Source organism: Lemur catta, chromosome 17 (assembly GCF_020740605.2).
Source record: "Lemur catta isolate mLemCat1 chromosome 17, mLemCat1.pri, whole genome shotgun sequence".
Lineage (NCBI taxonomy): Eukaryota > Metazoa > Chordata > Mammalia > Primates > Lemuridae > Lemur > Lemur catta.
The window spans coordinates 11,518,756-11,539,093 of NC_059144.1; the positions used below are offsets into that span (position 1 = coordinate 11,518,756).

At 40.7% G+C, this 20,338-nt stretch overlaps 1 protein-coding gene across 3 annotated transcripts in view; it reads right to left on the bottom strand.

The window, feature by feature from the left end:
• RALGAPA2 (Ral GTPase activating protein catalytic subunit alpha 2) overlaps window positions 1-20,338 on the bottom strand; it is a 316,728-nt gene that overhangs the window by 23,488 nt on the left and 272,902 nt on the right. For all 3 annotated transcript variants that reach the window (XM_045529190.1, XM_045529188.1, XM_045529189.1), the window contains exon 38: window positions 955-1,076. In XM_045529190.1, coding sequence (XP_045385146.1) covers window positions 955-1,076 — 122 coding nt within the window. The remainder of the gene's footprint in view (window positions 1-954; window positions 1,077-20,338) is intronic.

The following is a 20,338-nucleotide window of genomic DNA, read 5'->3' on the forward strand; positions in this document are numbered from 1 at the left end:
TTATTTCACCGAATTTAATTTTTTTTCACTTTGTGTGTAAGATATTTGTTAACAAGTCAGAATAGGAGAAGTAAGGCAGTGTTCAGAGACAATTGATACAGGTTAGAAATCTATTAAGCACTCTCGCAGTTGCGTCTAAACCCACGGAAGATGAAGGAAGCTTCTCATTGAGAATTTCAACATGCATTGACTAAATATCCCATTTACTCTCTGAAAGGCAATTAATCTGTAATTACATGCAGAAATGTACAAGTAATAATTTTATTCTTTGAAAAACACCATACTAATCATATAATCAATTTAAGGGGCAGTACACTTTTTTTTCATATTGAAAATATAAAAAGAGTAAAAGCCAGTTTTCCACTAGCCTAATAAATGAAAATTATTGTAAACTAGTTTCTAAACGAGTTCCACACCAGGTGCGGCTCTGGTCGGCGGCTTGTCCACATGACACAGACCACTCCAGAGAGACACACGCACGCTGCACTGCCGTAATGATGGACCCAGGGACACTGTCCTTCCATGTCTCCTGCATTAATCCCTGACCCTCGTATCTCGGCAGCATAATCCCCATTTAGCATTAGTAGCAACGGCTTCCACTGTGAGGAACTCTTTTTTGATAAGTAAGCACTGATTCGGGCATCGCTTTTAAACAACATATTCCCAGCTCAGCAAGAAACCCACTCCTGAATGAACCGGAGCACATTACTGAGAAAAAGTTCATTAACCTTGCTAGATTTGGAGGTTAACAGGATAGCTGAAGAAAGGAACTGAGTGAACAGCTCGGATACAAAACAAATTAAAATGAATGTCATCATTCCTTTTGATATTCATTAGTTGATTCAGAGGGAGAATGCTCTTCTTAAATTTGCAAGCATTTATCTGTGAAAAACAGGTGTACATCTGCTGCTCGAATGCATCTTAAGTGCGTGAGAGAATAATGTAGACACTCACCCATTCCACTGAGGGAGTAACTGGGAGAAGGAGAAAAGACCTGGGCTGCGAAATCCTCAAATGTCATTACTTCACGGTGGTTCTGAATTATTGCTTCGAGGTACAGAGCTCGCTCTTCATAGCTGCAGTGATCGGTTAAGGAAACAAACGCACGTGCAGAGCAGCACGCAGCGACATAGTTCACTTTGTTTTACATACAGTTACACAACTTCTATATTTGTGTGTAAAAAAAGAATCTTGCAAGTTATTTGGCATCTTATCAGAAAATTAAATCTTAGTCATAATACATAATAGAATTCTCATTTTGAGACCTAAGTTTCTCTTAGACTTCAATTGCATTCAACACCAGTATCATTTAAAAATAGGTAAACCAATAGTTACAGGATAACATCAAAAGATAATTAAAGTTGATTTAAACTAACAAACAAAAACAAGACACTGATTAGCAATGGCATCTTTTCCCACTGAAAAACTGTGGGACAATGTTGGATCTTCATGTCCTATTTCAATGGATAAAACATTCTTCTCTGTCTACTGATGTAATGAGTTGATACTTAATGCAAGAACTGATCTGACAGTGCACACACTTTTTAAAAATAAGAAAATTCAAGTTACTGGAAACCAGAGGGCCAGGAAAGAACACTCTGGAGGGGTATCAGACCTCTAACCAAGGTAAGCTATGAGCATGAGAAAATAAGAACTACTATGTGAGAGAATCTAGCAGAGTGCACAATGCAATAATAATAATAAAAAAAAGACCATTGCCTTTTAATTAAAACTGCAGTCTGGAACACACAGCATTCAAATGTGTAATCAAAAACCAGTCACCAATAAAACTTACAAGCGTAACACGCTGAAGCAACTTTCCAGCTGTCTTAATAGGACCCCTGCGTGTGGCAGGCTTTCACAGGGCAGAAAGCAAATCTTCCCCTTTTGTGTGTGGCTTCTGTTTCCTCAGAAGGTGAATCATGCACTTCCAATAACAGGATAACGTCAGAACAATCTGACAATGGATGGAGGCACTGCACGTACGACTTTATGAATTAATGCTCGGGGAAGTCTGCATGATGTCTCATTTTTCCCTTCCTCATTATCAATGCAAAAGCTCAGAGACATGTTTTAGTCATTCTGAAAATCAAGCTAATTCTCCAGAAACACAGCGAATGTGGATCACCATCAGTTTTGCATTTGCAGCTCCAGAAGAGGAAAAGTAATCCTAGCATTTCTCACTAGATTTTAAAACTGCCTTTTCAAAGTGGCCTGTTTCAAAATATGAGTTGGTGACAATTATGCCCTTCCAATTAGCTTCGGATAGAGCACATGCTTTAAAACAGGTAAATACTTTTCTGTGTTCTTATGGCAAAGTATGCGCACCAATTTCTAAATGCAGGCTCTTCGCCTTCCTGTTCCTTTGGTTATATTCGGAGGATGAATTTCACACCATGAGGAGACCAGAGGCATTGTAGGGCTGTGCTGTCCAATACAGTGGCCATGAGCCACGTGTGGCTATCTAATTTTAAATTTTAATTAATTAAACTAAAAGGGTAAAAATTCACTTCCTAAGACCCACTTGCTACCTTTTAGGCACTCAGCAGCCACACATGGCTAGGGGTTACTGTACCAGATTGCATGGATATGGGACATGCCCGTCGTTGTCGTGGACAACACTACTGGACAGGGCTATGCCATAATTTCTCTTCAAGCTTGCTCTATGCAACTTTAAACAAGGAAAACGAGCTTGAAGATTTCAAAAGCGGCCCCTCTGATGATTTATGATCTTTTATATAGATGAGTGTAACCGCCCAAAGCCTGGGCAGCATGAGCCTGAGCTGGCTTCTCAACTGTGGGCTGAACTCCTGGTGACTTGCCTTAATGAACAGGCTGCCAAACTTTCTCGGTGAGAGGCGCCTGCTCAGGCCCAATTCTAGAGGGACCCACTAATGCCATTCGTGTCTCATTATGAACACGCTTATTCTGCACAGCACTTGGCTGTCGCCACTGCTCGGCCCTGCGTGCATGGCCCCAGCAAGCCGCTGGTCCAGGGAACAGCAGGACGTTAGGCCTGAGTGGCCGTCTGGCGAACAGGCACTCTGACACTAAGCTGGCACGTGCTGGCCCAGCAGGGGCTGAGCGAGGCGTGACAAATTACTCAAAGAGCTGAGCTAAACTTATGGCTGACAACCACCTGAGCCTTCGGACCGCCGTGGCCCGCTGTCAACGCTCAATTCATGGCTCCCCCTTTCAGTCCACAGTCTGCTTGTGGGCCTGGGTTACAGCAGGCACGTCCCTCTAAAGACCTGTCATGCTCTGCCTAGTATCGCCCTGCTGTTTCCTGAAAGGCCCCACTGCGTCCAACACATCCACATACAGTGCTTGGCACAATGGTGAACAAAATAGAAATGTGTGTGCATTTTGCTAAATACTCTATGGAAGACACATATCTGGAAAGCAGCTTGCCACATTAATCAGGCTCACAATCAAACCTACACAGGGATGCTGTGCATAATACCATATAAATTGACCCCAGACAGCAGCCCATCATTCACGTCCTGATGATACTACCCAATTGTCATAAGCTTGTCCTTGTCAAGGCTGAGAAATCTGGCTCCTAAGAGAAAGTCCAGCACTGTGTTTACTGGGAGTAATAATCCAGTTTTGAGATTCTCTGATTCAATGAATATTTATGGTTTGACTCCTAAATTAAGGCACTATGGGAGACAGAACAAAAAGATACTTCCAGAACTGGATACTAGAGGAGGAAGTGTTTACTTCATAGAAGGTTCCCGATCTTGCCATTCATGCCCCCAACTGTCACACACAGCACACACTCTCCCATCCCACTAACTGGAGTGTTAACAGTGCTAAACTGGGTGTTGTCATTTAGACAAACATCCATTAGGGATTGGGGTGAGACCAGGAGATCATCAAATGCATTTTCACTCATGGTCCTAGCCAGGGCATGTAAACACCATGACAAAGAGAAAACAAATATCACCCTAATTCTGGCAGCATTTAGAAACAGCCAAGAATCTCACGGGTGCCAAAAACCATTTCTTTTAATAACCTTAAAAAACATAGCCCTGGGATCTTAACTGAATTTATTAGCAGTACTAGTAGCAAGGGCAATTTGGAGCAGTATCATCTGACATTTTCTTACCTAATATCCTTGGGGCTTCAATGCTGGTTGCTTTCTATAACAAAAGGCATTTATAATTTAGACATCAAAATGCTTGTAAGGTTCTTCTCACGTGTACGACATGTTAAAATGTGAACTGAATGCTGAAATAATGCCCATGAGTGGATGGTCAGAGGCACCTGGTCACAAATCTAATACCCATTTCAATATTAGCCATTGCCCTTTTGTTCTCTTAAAAAGTCCGCTAACAAATGTGAAACTTTTAATTCTGTTCTGAATTACTATCTCATTAAAAGCCACACACAGTAAAGTACTTTTTTAATGAGCAATTTTCTCCTTGATTACTCAGTACAGAGAACATTCAAATTACTAACCAGAAACCCATCTTGGTTTCTGGATATTTTTGCGTTTCTTTAGTGACCCACTCTGTCTACATTTTCACGTAAGAAATTTTATCAATTCTTAAGCCAGACACAGTGGCATGTGCCTGTAGTCCCAGCTACCTGGGAGGTTGAGGCAGGAGGATCACTTGAGACCAGGAGTTTGAGTCCAGCCTGGGCAACATAGTGAGATCTGACTCTAAACAAACAAACAAAAATTATTAATATTTCTTGATTTCTCTATTTGACCAGAAAGGTTGTATGTTTTTATTGGTTACATTTTATCAAAAATTTCCAAGAGAATTTTCCAAGACCCTCAAGATACTCCGCTAAACCTGCTGTTTCAAGAGCCTGAGAATCCAAACCTGTCCCAACTTCATTCTGATTATCAGCTAAGTTCTAGAAATGACAGCAGCATCATGATAATCAGGAAGGAGCTTGCATTTTGGCAGAAGAAAGGCTGGGTTTGAATTCCAGCTGCTCTTTCCCCCACCAGCTGGGGGACCCGAGGCAAGCTGCTCCAACCCTCAGCCTCAAGTTATCTTATATGTAAAATGGGAACACCAACATCTGCTCTCAGAACTGCCAGGAGGATTAAATGGAATCCTAGCTATTAACATCTACCCAGGTTCCAGCACAAAAGAGAAGCACAATCAACCTGGATTGCCTGCTAGCCCCATAATGTGGGCTTAGGGGTTCCATTCCAGAAAGAACGTGGTGGATAAGCTAGAGGAAACCTCTGCATCAGGCTTTATGGCAAGCCCACCTCTTATGCTTGCATCTCAAGAGCGGAGAAGTCTTGTGGTCTCCAGTTACTGATCAGATAATGGAAGCTCAAAGAGTTCAAGTGATTTTCTAGAATCATAGTGACTTAGTAATGGAATTGAGTAATTGAGACTAGATCCCAGGTCTTCTAACCTTTACTGCTTTCAGCTAATATCCTGAATTCTAGAACATATGGTGTTAAGTTCAAGATCCCATGCAAGCTTGGGAGCTAAATTGCACAGGAAGACAAATCAACTAACTTAAACATATGTGGGCTAGAAAAATCACCTTGCAACCTAAACTTGAGTACATATGTTTAAGCTGCACCTGTGCCTACAGACCATGCTGATTTTATAAAGAAAAATAAAAATTACTCCATTTTGATTTCCTTTTACTTATTCATGCTATGTGTTTGTTGACTGTTGTTTAGCACTTTGGAATAACTCCACCTTTTATCAAAGGAAAATAAGAACTGTTTGTTAGAGGCTACACTGCAGATTGCATTTTTCTCAACTCTTGAAACCCTTCTTGCCAGGACCTTCTCTCAGTTTCCTGAGGGTGGACATGATACTCAGATGGCAAAGTGGCCCTTGCTATCAGTATGTTTGTTCTGTACCTACCCCTGGTTTTCTTTCTTAACTCATGCAGCCTCTTATTACTGACACAAGCAAGCCCAGAGCTAGCTACTCTCTTGACTCTGCAGACTGCCTAACTCCCCAGCAGCTACCTGCAAAGGAGAGAAAGCCATGTTTCAGGAGCATCTGGGAGGCTTCTGACATCCACATGCACCCCTCTCAAAAGTTCTGGCACCCCCAGGTTTTGCTGCCATTGTTCGTTCCATCCCTTGAGTATATGAGGGTGTAGAAAAGGTTGGGAACCTCTGGCTGCAGTTACCATGCATAACCATCTCATCTTAAACCTCCTTATATTAGCTTTATCTGGCTGCTCTAAATGACTACAAACTGAATGGCTTAAAACAACAGAAATTTACTCTCTCACTAGTTCTGGGAGGCCAGAAGTCCAAAATCAAGGTATCAGCAGAGCCATGCTTCCTGTTAGAGGCTCGAGGGGAGATTCTATTCTTGCTTCTCCCAGTTCTAGCTGGCTGTTTGCACTCCTGGGCTTGTGGCTGCATCACTCCAATCTCTGCCTCCATGGCTACACTGCCTCTTCCTCTTCTCTGTCTGTCTCTTATAGGACACTTGTCCTTGGATTTAGTGTACACCTGCATAACCCAGGAAGAACTCCTCATCTCAAAATCCTTAACTTACTTACATCTGCGTATACTCTTTATCCAAATGAGTTAATATTCACAGGTTCCAGGGACTAGGACATGAATATATCTTTTTGGAGGCCACCATTTAGCCCAGTAAACTCCTTGAGGACTCTGTATGAGGCAGGTTTATCCTTATGTCACACATACTACCTAACTTATAAGCACTTTACACAGTATTTATTGAGTGGATAAATGAATGCCTAGGATTTGTGTCCACTGCTTTGGGCTATGCTACTTCTACATATGTTCTAGGCAAAGGCAACTTGGAAGGAGAGGTTAGAGAGTTTTCGATTTGAAGTAAAACTCTACCTAGATTAAAAAAAGTGACATAAAATTTTTAGAAGAATGTATGAGGCAAACTCTTTACGACCAAGGGGTATGGAAAGATTTATTAAACAAGAAACCCAAAACATGAACAACCAAGGAGAAGACTGGTACATTTGACCATATTTAGCTTAAAAGCTACTATTCCCCACAATACCACAAAAAAGGCAAAGATGCAAAGCACCAAGTGGGAGAGGGCACCTGCAACACACTGCTGACATAGAGTTAGTGTCCTGAATATATAAAGAACCCCTAACAAATCCATAAGAAAAAGATAAATGATCTCCTAGAAAAATGGTCGAATGACATAAGCATTTCCATAAGATACACTATGAATGGCCATTAAGATGCTCAATATCACCAATAATTAGGGATTATTAGAACCACATTTTCTATATATCAGATTGGCAAAACATAAAACATGTAATAATGCCAAATGTCAGGGAGGATGTGGGGCACAGGAACTCTCAGAGCCTGCTGGTGGGAGGTAATTGGCCTGACTTCGGGAAAGCAATTTGAGATTATTATCCAGGAAAAGGCAGATGCATGTGTTCTGTGGGCCAGCAATTCCAGTCCTTGGTATGTGAGCTCTTACACATGTGTGCTTGTGCAAGAATGTTTATAACATTCTGTAGACAACAGCAAAAAGAAAAAGGAGAAAGAAGCCATTTTTAACTTCCATTGATACTGCAGTCACACAGTGGAATACTATACAGCAGTGAAAATAAATGAACTACAGCCATGTATGTTAATATGGATGAAACTCAAGACAATGCTCAATGACAAAAGCAAATCACTGAAGAACACATTCAGTGCAATTCTACTGAGAGACATTTTTAAAACAGGCAAAGTGGAACATGCTGCCCAGGGCTATCCACATACACAGAAAAATGTAAGGCAAGGGAACGATAACCAGGGGTTATGTCTGGGTGTGGAGGAGGTGGCACATGGAAGAAGAGTCTCCAATAAGTTGGCTGGTACAAATGGAAGGTCAGCACAGGGATATGTTTTAGTATTCTTTAGAACTTATGTAAATAATATATGCTTTCTAGTATGTACAAAATATTTCATAATAAGAATAAGTGATCTAGTGAGAATGGAATAGAGCACTAATCAAATGTATCTTTTCTCACACTTTGGAAGAACAGAATGAGCTTCTTTAAGCCAAAGATTGATATAAAAGGTACATGTTTGGTTGTTAGAACAATGATTAGAAAAAAAAAAAAGGCCACCTGACTCAGACACAGAGAGAGCAGAAAAGAGATGGTGCTATTTTTAGGTCCCTACTTCCAGAAATAGACCAGAATGTTACAGCTCAAAATTTTCAGGAAGTCATGGGAACTCCGACAGAAGGGATTTAAACAGTGCAAGTCAAATGTGGACACAAATGACACCCATGGTGGGGATACTGCTCCAGAAAAAATGCTCTTCTATAAAACTACTTTTGTTGGAACTACTATGCATTAACAATGACAAAATGGGCTGTATCTGAGAATGGTCAAAATACTAAATATACACATGGGCCTTTGTGTATGATTTCTTTCTTTTTTTTTTTTTTTGAGACAGAGTCTCGCTCTGTTGCCCGGGGTTGGAGTGAGTGCCGTGGCGTCAGCCTAGCTCACAGCAACCTCAAACTCCTGGGCTTAAGCGATCATCCTACTGCCTCAGCCTCCCGAGTAGCTGGGACTACAGGCATGTGCCACCATGCTCGGCTGATTTTTTTCTATATATATTTTTAGTTGGCCAGATCATTTCTTTCTATTTTTAGTAGAGACGGGGTCTCAGTCTTGCTCAGGCTGGTCTCGAACTCCTGGAGCGATCCACCCGCCTTGGCCTCCCAGAGTGCTAGGATTACAGGCGTGAGCCACCATGCCCGGCCTATGTGTATGATTTCTATACAATATCCTAGTGTGCTCAGAAAAAGATCCCAAGTGACTCTGCCACTTTGAAAAAGCAAATCCACCGCACTCAAGTGTTCATCCATTCAAGAAACATGTACTGAGTGCCCATCTATGCTAGGTGACGGGCATGTAACCAGGGAACAAGACAGATGTCACTCTCGCCCCCAGTAAGCCTGTATTCTAGCAGGAAGGCTGACTAAAACTATTTAAAAGACAAGTCCACAGAATAAGGTAAACTCTCATTACATCAAGAAGGAGAATCAGGGACAACAAGCTTTTACATCTGGGGGCAGGAAGGAGCTAACCAAATGCGGGCTGGAGGGGTGGGGTGAGGAGTGTAAGATCATTCAGGCACAGAGATTGGTACAAGCTGAGAGGAGCTTGGGGTGTTGCAGGAGGAGAGAGGAAACTGGAGCTGTGTGGTGGGGAGAGGGTGGCAGGAGGTGCTGGGGAAAGACTGGCTCGGTTGGCTCACGTCTAGAGTGCCCTCAGGTTTTGAAGAGGTTAATGCTGACTGGCATCTATATGTTCAATCAATGGGCTTCTTCAAATATCTCAGTATCTTACTCATTCTTTGCATATTTCCAGAAGTGGATGACATATATGTTTAGGGCATGTGGAAGAGGTAAGGTTACTTGCAGATTTGAAATGACCAGAACCTTGAAGAATGGCCTTGGGCATGGCTATGAAGGGCTGTTGTGTAGCGGAGAAAGGGTCATTTCGGGTGATGTGCCCTGATGTGGAGGGAGGAGGGAATGGAGCAGGTGCAGGTGGAAGCAGGCCTTGCAGGTGAAGCAGAGGAGAGCATGGGCGCATCACTCCCACAGGAGAGAAACCTTGTGAAAACAAGATTACTTAAGACAGCTGTGAACAGAAGAATGCTACTATGAATCAAACACGTTAATATACCCATGGATGTATTTCAACCCTAGTAAAAAGACAAGCCAACATTGGCAGAGTCTGAGCTCAGAGGAATGGCTAAGAGTATTTTACAAAATCAGGACTGCTTCCCACTACTGGTAGGTTTCAGAAAAAGGATACAGAAAAAAATAACACTTTCATTTTTTGGGGGAAGTGTTTTGAACAGTGATCAAAAGCTAAAGTCTTAAAATGCTTAAATGTCTCAGATATGACATTAAAAACAAAAGCAACCAAAGAAAAAAGAAAAATTGGACTTCATCAAAATAAAAAACTTTTGTGCTTCAAAGGACTCTATCAAGAGAAATGAAGAGGCAACCCACAAAACAGGAGAAAATATTTGTGAATAATTTATCTGATAAAGATCTTTCATCCCAAATATACAAAGAACTCTCACAGATCAAAAATAAAAGACAACTCATTTAAAAAATGGGCAAATGATTTGAATGGACATTTAACCAAAGATGATACACAAATGGCCAGTAAACACAAGAAAAGATGCTCAATGTCATTAGTTACTAGGGAAATGGAAATCAAAAGCACAATAAGATACTACTTCACATCTACTAGGATGGCTATAACCAAAAGGACAAGGGATGAACAATGACAAGTGCTGGTGAGGATGTGACGAAATTGGAATCCTCATACTTTGCCAGTAGGAATGTATAATGGTGTAGCCACTGTGAAAAACAGTTTGGCAGTTCCTCAAAAAGTTAACATATGATCCAGCAATTGTACTCCTAGGTATATACCTAAGAGAACTGGAAATATATGTTCACACAAAAACTTGTACACAAATGTTCATAGTGACATTATTCATAATAGCTAAAAAGTAGAAACAACCCCCATATCCACAACTGATGAAATGAAAAACAAAATATGAAATAACCATACAATGGAATCTTATTGAGCACCTTGGGCTTGGGGTGCTCACAACTGGTGAGAGAGAGGGAGGAGTCAGGGTTGAGTGTGAGCAGCCTACAGCGGTGTCTGGGGGAAATATCTGGAAGTGCTGACTGGGACTCAGCAGAGAGGCCTGAGCCAGAGCTGTGAGTCATAGGTTTGGAGATGATCTTGGAGGAGAACAGGGGAGAATGCAATGTTAGGAACCACCTCCCCCCCGCCCCATCCCCTCTACTCGGAGGGTAGGCAGAAGTAAAAAAGCAAGCAAGAGAGATGGAGGGGTTGGGAGAGAGTGATCTCTCAGAAGCCCAAGGAGGAGCGTTTCTGGAAGGAGCCTCCGATCCAACACACTTCTGTACCCTAAACGCTTTTCCTGGAAACTACCACACCAGCGGCATACTCCACATGTGGGTTCAGCTGGCATTTAATAACTCTAAAATACATGGATGAAATTCCATAATTATGAAGACAGGAACAGATGTCAGTTACATCCTAAAGCCATACATCATTTTCACAAAGGTTTTGTTTGTCTTTTGATATAATACAAATTTAAATTCTAGTACTGTTTAAGACTCCAAATAAATGAATCATTCAAAGTAAATGTCACAGTCTGGTAATGGATAAAGAGGATGACTTTACTGAACAATGTAACCAAATAAAATAGATATTTTGCAAAAGGAAATTAAACACATGGAGGTATAAGATATTAGATTAGGTTTCAAACCCTAATGATACACTCCTGAAGAGGAACAGTCCACCACTGCTCAAAAAGAAGAAAATATCCATATAACCAAGTTTAAGAATAATTCTGAGGAAATGATAAGAGCAAATGAAAATGGGAAAAAATAGATTTTCTTCAGGCTATTAAATTACAGACTTTTGGAGAAGGTCTGTTCTCATATTTCCATGACTTTCCAGCATAGGGAGCTGAAGGTCTCCCTCTTAGAATCTGAGATGCTCCAAGGGTACAGTGTATTTGGTCTATATTTTTATTAGAAATGTTCAAATCAGTTCTTCCCAGGGGATTGATCTGTGAAGGATCTGTGTATCTTTAATTACAGCATTTTCCATTTCCATCTTCTCCAATTCTCCCGGTGCACCTCACCTTCTGTAAATCACCAAGTGAGAAAATGCCTCGTGGCACCGTCGCTCAAAGTCTCACATCAGTAAAAGTATAAGTGACAAGAAAATTAGTCATTCAGCCTATTTCAAGTCTAGAGAAAGTGCTGTCAAATTGAGTGAGAAAAGATTCAACAGGCTATTTCACTGATGAAAACGATTGAAGAAGTGATGAATCAATACGAACGAACAATAAAAAACCTCAGAGTTCTGCCTTGCTTATGCCAAGAACTTGACTTCTGGGAGGAAAGAAGTCAATGTCACTCGAATTGTTTCTCTTTCATAGGTTTTCACTCATCCTAAAGACATGGTATGGTAGAAGCTACAAAATAGACTCTGAACTAATTATAGAAGTGACCATTGCTGACATTTTTTTTTTGCATTTAATATCCACAAAGTGACAACTAAATGGAAAACAATTAGAAATGCACAACTGTCTCTAAATGTCTTTAATCCTGTTTGTGGCAAAGTATAAAAAGAGTAGACGATTAAAGAGCAATACACATGGATTTTAAACTTTGGCTTTTTCATCACTGACTGTAAGAGAAAAATATTATTAAATACAATACATTACAGGTATTATTCAGTGCAACATAATGTGAATTAAATTAGCCAATGTTTATTCTTCAACCACTCTGATTTTGAAGGCAAAAGCAACTTCCATTTGGCCTACAGATTAGTTTATACCTAGATTGATTCTAAAATAAAATAGAATCATGATGATATACGATAGACAATAAGAAAACAAAATTGGCAAGTTTAAAAAAAATCATCTGTTATCATGCCCTTGGAATATTCTCAACTGTTGCCTATAAACAGCCTGTTAGTCCCACATGAAGGCAGAGTGGGCCTAAGCATGGCAGCATTAAATTTTCTAGTACACAGTATTTGCAGCAAGCTCTATACAGATTTTCTTGATTTTTCATTTCTGAAAGCAATTTGGGGGAAATATTTCCTTTTCATAACATTTACATTTTGATTTATATTGAAGTTTTATCTTTTGTGCATTTAAAAATAATAAATATCATTATATCTGGAAGCAGAAAACAATATTTCTGTATTTCTATAAAATAATTATGATGGCTTAAAGGCATCTGAGTTTTCCAGGAAGATATTCATCTTATACCAAATTATCAGATGTCGAGAAGAAACTCCAAGAAAAGTTAGGGGTTTACCGAATGAAAGAGACCTAGAAAATGCGGAAAGCAGCTCATGTGAAGTTGCCAAGTGACCCTCCTGGCCTATTCAGACTGCGTGAGCGGTGTGCTGGGGCATCACAGCACACCTGAGGGGTAAGGATCACTGCTCACCTGCACCTGAAACTCAATATACCCCACAGACTTATCACAGGAAAAAAAATATATGTCACAATTATCAAAAAATAACTGGAAATTTGGGGGATTTCTAATAACACAAAGCTCCTCCATGATTAGAAGAAGCAAAACTACGTTTTCCACTTAATATTAAAGCAATTGACTTCTGGCTACTAAAAACAGTACGTGATGCAACTGGCTCACTTAGGCAGAAGCTACACTAAGCGAACACGGGGTTGAGCTATCACCCTGAATGGCACCGGGGCACGTCTGAGTTCCCAGCACTCTGGCGAGCTGCTCTGTCTGCAGGCACGGCCAGCCCCGTCAGCAGACACTAGACCCGGGCAAACCAAAATGGCCAGATGAGCGTGGAGAACACTACTTTCATTAATGTCATGATTGGGGAAGTGGTTTTGAGCAGCTAGAGGGCAAAAGCACTTCTTTTACTCCTTTTACCTCTGTCCCAGCATTTGGTTCAGTGTTGGGTGAAATAAAAGATAATCAGGAAGCATATGTAAGTGACTCAAATATTGTGGCATAAAACTTATGTTCTGCTGTCAAGGTTGGTCACGAAAATTCCCATGGGTTGCTGGAACGATTACTCTGATTCCATAGTGGACTCAACTGTATTTGTTCTATACCCTCTGCTAATCTTGGTTCTAGGCTGTGCAAGAAAAAAATATACACATAGAGTTCTATTAAAAATGATTTATCCTGATGAAGGTTTAGCTGTTTGAGTGGAGTAGAAAAACCACTTGTTTCCTAACAAATTTCCAGCTGAAGTGCACTGGGCTGAGGACCGCATATGGTGGCCATGTGTTCCGATGGCACTCCCGCTTAGTGATGAGAAAGGTACACTATAATGACACTAGAGGAAGACTTAAGGAACAATAGGGTCTGGCGTGGGGTTCAGGCATAGTCGCTGACATAGTCTCAGGTAATCAGCAGCACACAGTGTACAGGACACCCTTTACAAATGCACTCCGAAGAGAAAGGCCCTGCTCTGGAAGCCCTTCCCACGAGATGTCTGTGGCGTATGAATCAAACTACATCCTGAGTGTAACGAGCCCCTCTGGCAAGGGGCACCTCTGCTGATGTTGTGTCAATCAAAGGTTTTATTTAGATACTGATACCAACTCAAATGGTCAAGTGCTTTTCATGGGTTGAGCACCGTTCTACAGGCTGCATCTCATTTAATCCTCACAACCACCTCCTGCGCCTTGTACTTTCATGATCCTTTTATAGAGGAGGAAATTGAAGAGCAAAGAGGAGAGGTGTTTTGCTCCAGGGTCCCTCAGAGAGTACCAGTAGCCTGACTTGAGAGCCCCAGCTCAGGTCAGAATTCTCCTAAGAGAAAAGACCAGTGACACCACAGCTAGCAGAAGGCCCCGTTCCAACCACTCACTGGTGTTTTTATAGAAATCCGAGGAGGAAATGGAAACCCTTCTCCCACTCCCTCCAATTTGGACTATTATCCAACAACTTCAGGAGAAAGAAAACATACTATGTTTAGAAAGATTTCTCTTTCTGTAAATTAAATAAACCTCAATGCTGGTATCTCAAGTAAATATTTTTGGCCCTACCATGCCAGTGAGAGAAATCCCCGTGGGTTAGAGCAGGAACAGGAGGGACAGTTTCACTAAATCCCATCAGTGTGTGCTTTGCACACCAGGTCCTTTCAACCTGCGCTTGCTAATGCAGACGTCTCTTCCTGTCACGTATCTCTTTGTTAGAACTGTCCCCGACTGGCTGGGCCAGGGGCTGGTGGCCTCCTGCACCCTCGGCCTGGCACCCTGTTTCTGGCGGTGGACAGGCTGGGGCGTGTGTGTCCTTCACGTCCTCTAGTGCTTCTAGGTGTCATTACCATGCACCTGCGTGGCCCCTGGGCTTTCAACTTGACATGGAATAGTGTCACACCAATGACCCCACAGGTTGTCAGTTACGGGAAAGCAATTTTCTGTGTGAGCTATGACTAAATCTGGCTCAGGATGGACTGTGGGAGGAAACAAAAGTAATTTTGAGCGGAAGGGTCTTCTTTTGTACTTGGAGAAGATATATTGTCAGGTGCAGAGCAGATATTCAGTCCTTTCTGAGTCTGACATTTGGACAACAGATTCAACATCTCTATTCCGTTTCAATAGGTACCTCTGAGGATTTTCATTTTTTAAGAGTAAGGCAGGAGGAAATACGGTAATAGGTTGTCCCGGTGGGAATAAAGATCAGAATTAGACATTCTCTCATGATAACATATGCTTTCAAAAGAAAATTTCAGATAAAAAATGATTGGTGCTTATATCTTGATTTTATCTGTTTTTATATTCTGGGATTATTCTACTTTACACTTTCATGAAAACTATCTGCTTTTATATTTCATATGCAAAATTTCCTGTCAGAGATCTCATCCATTCTGACTAAAATATATACGTAAAATATACAAGTAACAGAAACAACCCTGAATGCTGTTAAAGATAAAATTCCCAACTCACACAATTCTCTGGGACTTTCCACATTTAAGCCTCTCAGAGTCACTCGATATCATCTTCGTGACTAAAAATGTAACTGCAGTATTACTTAAAATTATAATCAAATCATTCTCTGGCAAATTAAGACACTTACTCTTGGAAAAATAGCCAAATTGAATTAGGTATGTCTTTTCTTGATAGATCAAAAGCAGCTCCATTAAATCAGCAGTTTTATATTAATGGCATCAGACATGGCCCAGATGAGAAAAACGTCCTTTGGAGCCATTTTGTATTTTATTTAAAGAGAGATGGAGAGGTTCCTCACAAATTCATTATTGAAGTAGAGTTGCACTGCACGTCCCAAGGCCAAGAGGCCAGGTGTGACCCCAATGCAGTGGGCCCATCCGTACCAGGAAGCGCAGGTCCATGGTCTCTCACTTCCTTATTTCTTCTCACTATCGTGCCTACTAACCACCAACCATCTAACCACCCACCCATCCATCCACCCATTTGTTATTGATTAAGTGCCTCCTATATATCCAGTATTCTTCCTTCAGATGTAAGAAAAGTACTTCCCTCCTCAATCCTCTTTAAACCTTGGCTCCTATAATATTCAACCACCATACTGAGCATTATAGTATTTTGGAAGATTCTAAAACACATCATTGTGACATTATATTATAATTAGGCTGAGTTCTATTGGGGCAATATCTCACTTAGAATAAAAGACATAATCTTTATGAGATAAAAACAACCTACCCAGTGTTGGCACAATGCTCTGTCACTTATGAAGGAGCCCTTTCTTAGCTACGCACCCAGTGGATCCTCCTGGAAACATCAAACCACAGAGGATACAGCAGAGACAGTTTGCAGAAATGATCCTCTGAGACCACCCAGCTAGTCTGAGCAGGGCTCAAACTCAAGCCCAGGCCAATCTGTTCCAAATGCTGGCTTCTTTCTGCTACCGTATGCTGTCTGGGTTTAATCTTTCAAATTTATTTTAGTCAAGAAGTTTGCAATGTTCATCGCTAAGTTAATCCACAAATACTGTTGTTTGGTGCTAACAGGAAGGATGAAAACAGACAAATCAGATCCTTCTCTCTCCCTCCAGAACTAAGAGTAGCACAAAATAAATTGGCAATTTTTATAGCTAATCTTGGCATAAATGGTGACTTCCTAGCTAAGTTTTTATCTGTACAATTGTCTTAAGCCAGAATTTAGAGTAATAAATTATATTAATTCAATCCTTTCCTTTATGCATCAAGATTTAGGAAATTTAAATGAGCTAATTTAAGCAAAAATTATCTTACTGTGATTAATTCTGGCCACATTTTGAGGACGATAAGTACAAAATTCTAAAGTTTCATTAATTAATTATTTTGAATGGACTTTTTCAACGAGAGAATGATTTAGCACCATCAGACATGGATTATGAAGTCAGGACACGCTTTAACACCGGAGAACAACAAAGCTTCATGTTGTAAGATCCATTTGGCTTTTGCACCACAATCAAAACACCGAGAAGGAATAAGAATGGATTCTCATTCTTCCATTGCTATCTTCCAAGGGTAATAAAGCTTCTAGTAAACCCTTATTTTTAATTACGTGCCACTTGGTATCATTAAAAAACACTGAAGAGGGTAGAATAATCTGTACAATGACTCTGAGCAAAAGAGGAAGCAGAAATTCAGGCCCAATATTGCATGTGTCATCACAGTTTAAGTCAACGCCTCAGTGAGATGCAGGCTCCTGTAAGTCCTGGCCACGTGGCCTGAGGAAAGTAGCTTGCCCAGCAGAACCTCCATCCCCTCATCTGTGAAAGGGGGCTGACCTGCAGGACCGTGTTGCAGTGAGGGGAACGATGCCACATGTATACCTGTTCATGATCACAGTGGCACTTCTTGGACCTTGTGGCACCCCAGCTTGGTCAGTGGAATCTAACAAGGAGCAGCTGGCAAAAGAGAAACACGGGTGTGCAGAGCCCCGGCATCCTAGAGCAGAGGACGCAAGGACAGGCTTGGACCTCACGGCTAATCAATCACTGACTGCCTGGCACCTAGCCACACCATCTCCTTGTCCCATGGCCAGAATACGTCCAGTAACAGGTGAAGAAATAAGAGGTTGGTGCAAAAGTAATTGCGATTTTGGTCCGTGAATTTTAAATCATCACAACATGTCTTTATTAAACAAAATAGAAATCATTACAATCAACACATTTTTGACGAGAAATAAGTTTGTTTATTCCTGAAGTGTAAAAATCCATGCTTTGGGAATTGACAAATTCTTGGAAAGCATTTTCTGCATCCTGTTGCCTGTGGAAGCATTTTTTCCTGCAAAAAGTTGTCAAGATGCTTGAAGAAGTGGCAGTTGGTTGGCGAGAGGTCGGGTGAATATGGCAGATGAGGCAAAACTCTGTAGCCCAATTTGTTCAACTTATGAAGTGTTCGTTGTGCGATGTGCGGTTGAGCGTTGTCATGGAGAAGAACTGGGCCCTTTCTGTTGGCCAATGCTGGCTGCACGTGTTGCAGTTTTTGGTGCATCTCATCGATTTGCTGAGCAGACTTCTCAGATGTAATGGTTTCACTGGGACTGAGAAAGCTGTAGTGGATCAGACTGGGAGCAGACCACCACACGGTGACCATGACCTTTTTTTGGTGCAAGTTTGGCTTTGGGAAGTGCTCTGGAGCTGCTTCTCAGTCCAACCACTGAGCTGATCATTGCCAGTTATCATATGAAATCCACTTTTCATCGCACGTTACAATCCGATCAAGAAGTGGTTTGTTTTTATCATGTACAAGAAGAGAAGATGACACTTCAACATGATGATTTTTTTTATTTTCAGTCAGCTCATAAGGCACCCACTTATCAAGCTTTTTCACCTTTCAATTTGCTTCAAATGCCAAATGACGGTACAATGGTCGACATTGAGTTCTTCTTCAACTTCTTGTGTAGTTGTAAAAGGATCAGCTTCCATGATTGCTCTCAATTGGTCATTGCCAACTTCTGAAGGCCAGCCACTGTGCTCCTCATCTTCAAGGCTCTCATCCCCTTTGTAAAACCTGAACCACAACTGCACTGTACGTTCATTAGCAGTTCCTGGGCCAAATACGTTGTTGATATTGTGAGTTGTCTCCACTGCTTTACGACCCATTTTGAACTCAAATAAAAAAATGGCTTGAATTAGCTTTTTGTCTAACATCATTTCCACAGTCTAAAATAATTTAAAATAAACAGCAAGTAATAAGTTATTAGCAAAAAAACATAAAGCGAGAAATGTGCATCAAAATAATAACATAACCACATTAAAGAATGTATTCCAATATCAAATGGCAAATTTTAACAATGCTAAAACCGCAATTACTTTTGCACCAACCTAATATTTCAGGGGAAATGTTTTTCTCAATTAAAAACTGAAACACAGGGACCAGGGACAAGGACAGAAGTCATTTTACATTATGGAGACATGAGTCCACCTACAGCAGATTCTGAAGCTGATCAAGTATATTGGTGATTTATTTTGTAGACTGATGTTTCTGACTGTTCTCATCCACTCCTGATGACTATTAGAAATGTCACTTGAAAAATTCCCTTTGTATTTCTGTCGTTTTTACCTTCCAGACTTCCCTACTTCTGTATGTTGATAGTAGAGACCAGGTCTGACTGCTTTCATGAAATATCACATATGCACATCATTGGGGATACCCTGTCCCAGTATATATTCTATGTCGGGGGTGGGGAACCTGCAGCCTTAAGGCCACATGTGGCCTTCTAGGTCCTTAAGTGCATCCTTTGGACTGAATCCAAATTTTACAGAATCCTTTTATTTTTATTAATACATTTTTGTTAATCTTTTATATTTTTATTTTATTCTTAAAACGAACATACTTAGAATACCAAAGAACAAAATAAGTTTCAAAGAAATAATCCTCCCAGATTGACTTGCACAATTAGAACATTAGTAAGGTATAAGGGCTAAATTGACGGCTGCTATGCTCATTAGTTCTAACTCCCCCCTCTGACTGGCACGACTACTGCACGAGGCTGCTTGGTGAGGGTTGAGTATGCCAGTCTGTTAGCAGCTTTTGACAATGGTGCACCATGTCTCAGTTTGAAGTGGAATTTGTGAATAGTTGCACAGCTCAACAGTATTTTTTAATTATACCTGCTTAACAGCCCATCATGTCAAAGAAGACCAAGAGAACACTGAAGGAAGAAAACAGATTTTTTAATAAGGATTGGGAATTGCAGTATTATCTTGTTTCTGCTAAAGATAAGATGATTTGCTTGCTTTGTGATCCTACAATATCAATGTTAAAGAAATTCAATGCTCATAAGCATTACAACACAGATAAGGACCACAAATATTGTAAATTAGAGTGGGAGGTATGAAAGATTGTATTGCAGAAACTAAAAGATGAAAAGCAAAAGCAAAGACAGTTCTTTCAAGCAGCAATAAGACTTGGAAATAACGCCACTGAAGCAACTGATAAAGTAGCTTATGAACTTGGGAAAAAAGGGAAGCCATTCAGTGATGTAGAAACTGAAAGAATGCATCATTGAAGCTGTAGCATGCTTAGACCCCGATAATATTTCAAACTATAAACAACTGCCTATTTTACGGAGAACCATAACTGACTGGCAGTTGGCCTTCACCTTAACAGAACAACTTCATGTAATACTTCAAAAGGAAAATATATATTATTCAATTGCTTTGGATGAATCAACTGATACTACTGACTTGGTGCAGGTTTTATACTTTATTCGGGTCATACCAGAAGATTTTCTTTGCTATGAAGAGTTACTCACTTTGGGAACTCTTGTGAACAGAGAACTGGGAATAGATATCTTCAACAACTTTCAAGGTGAATGTTGTGAAGTTGGACTGAA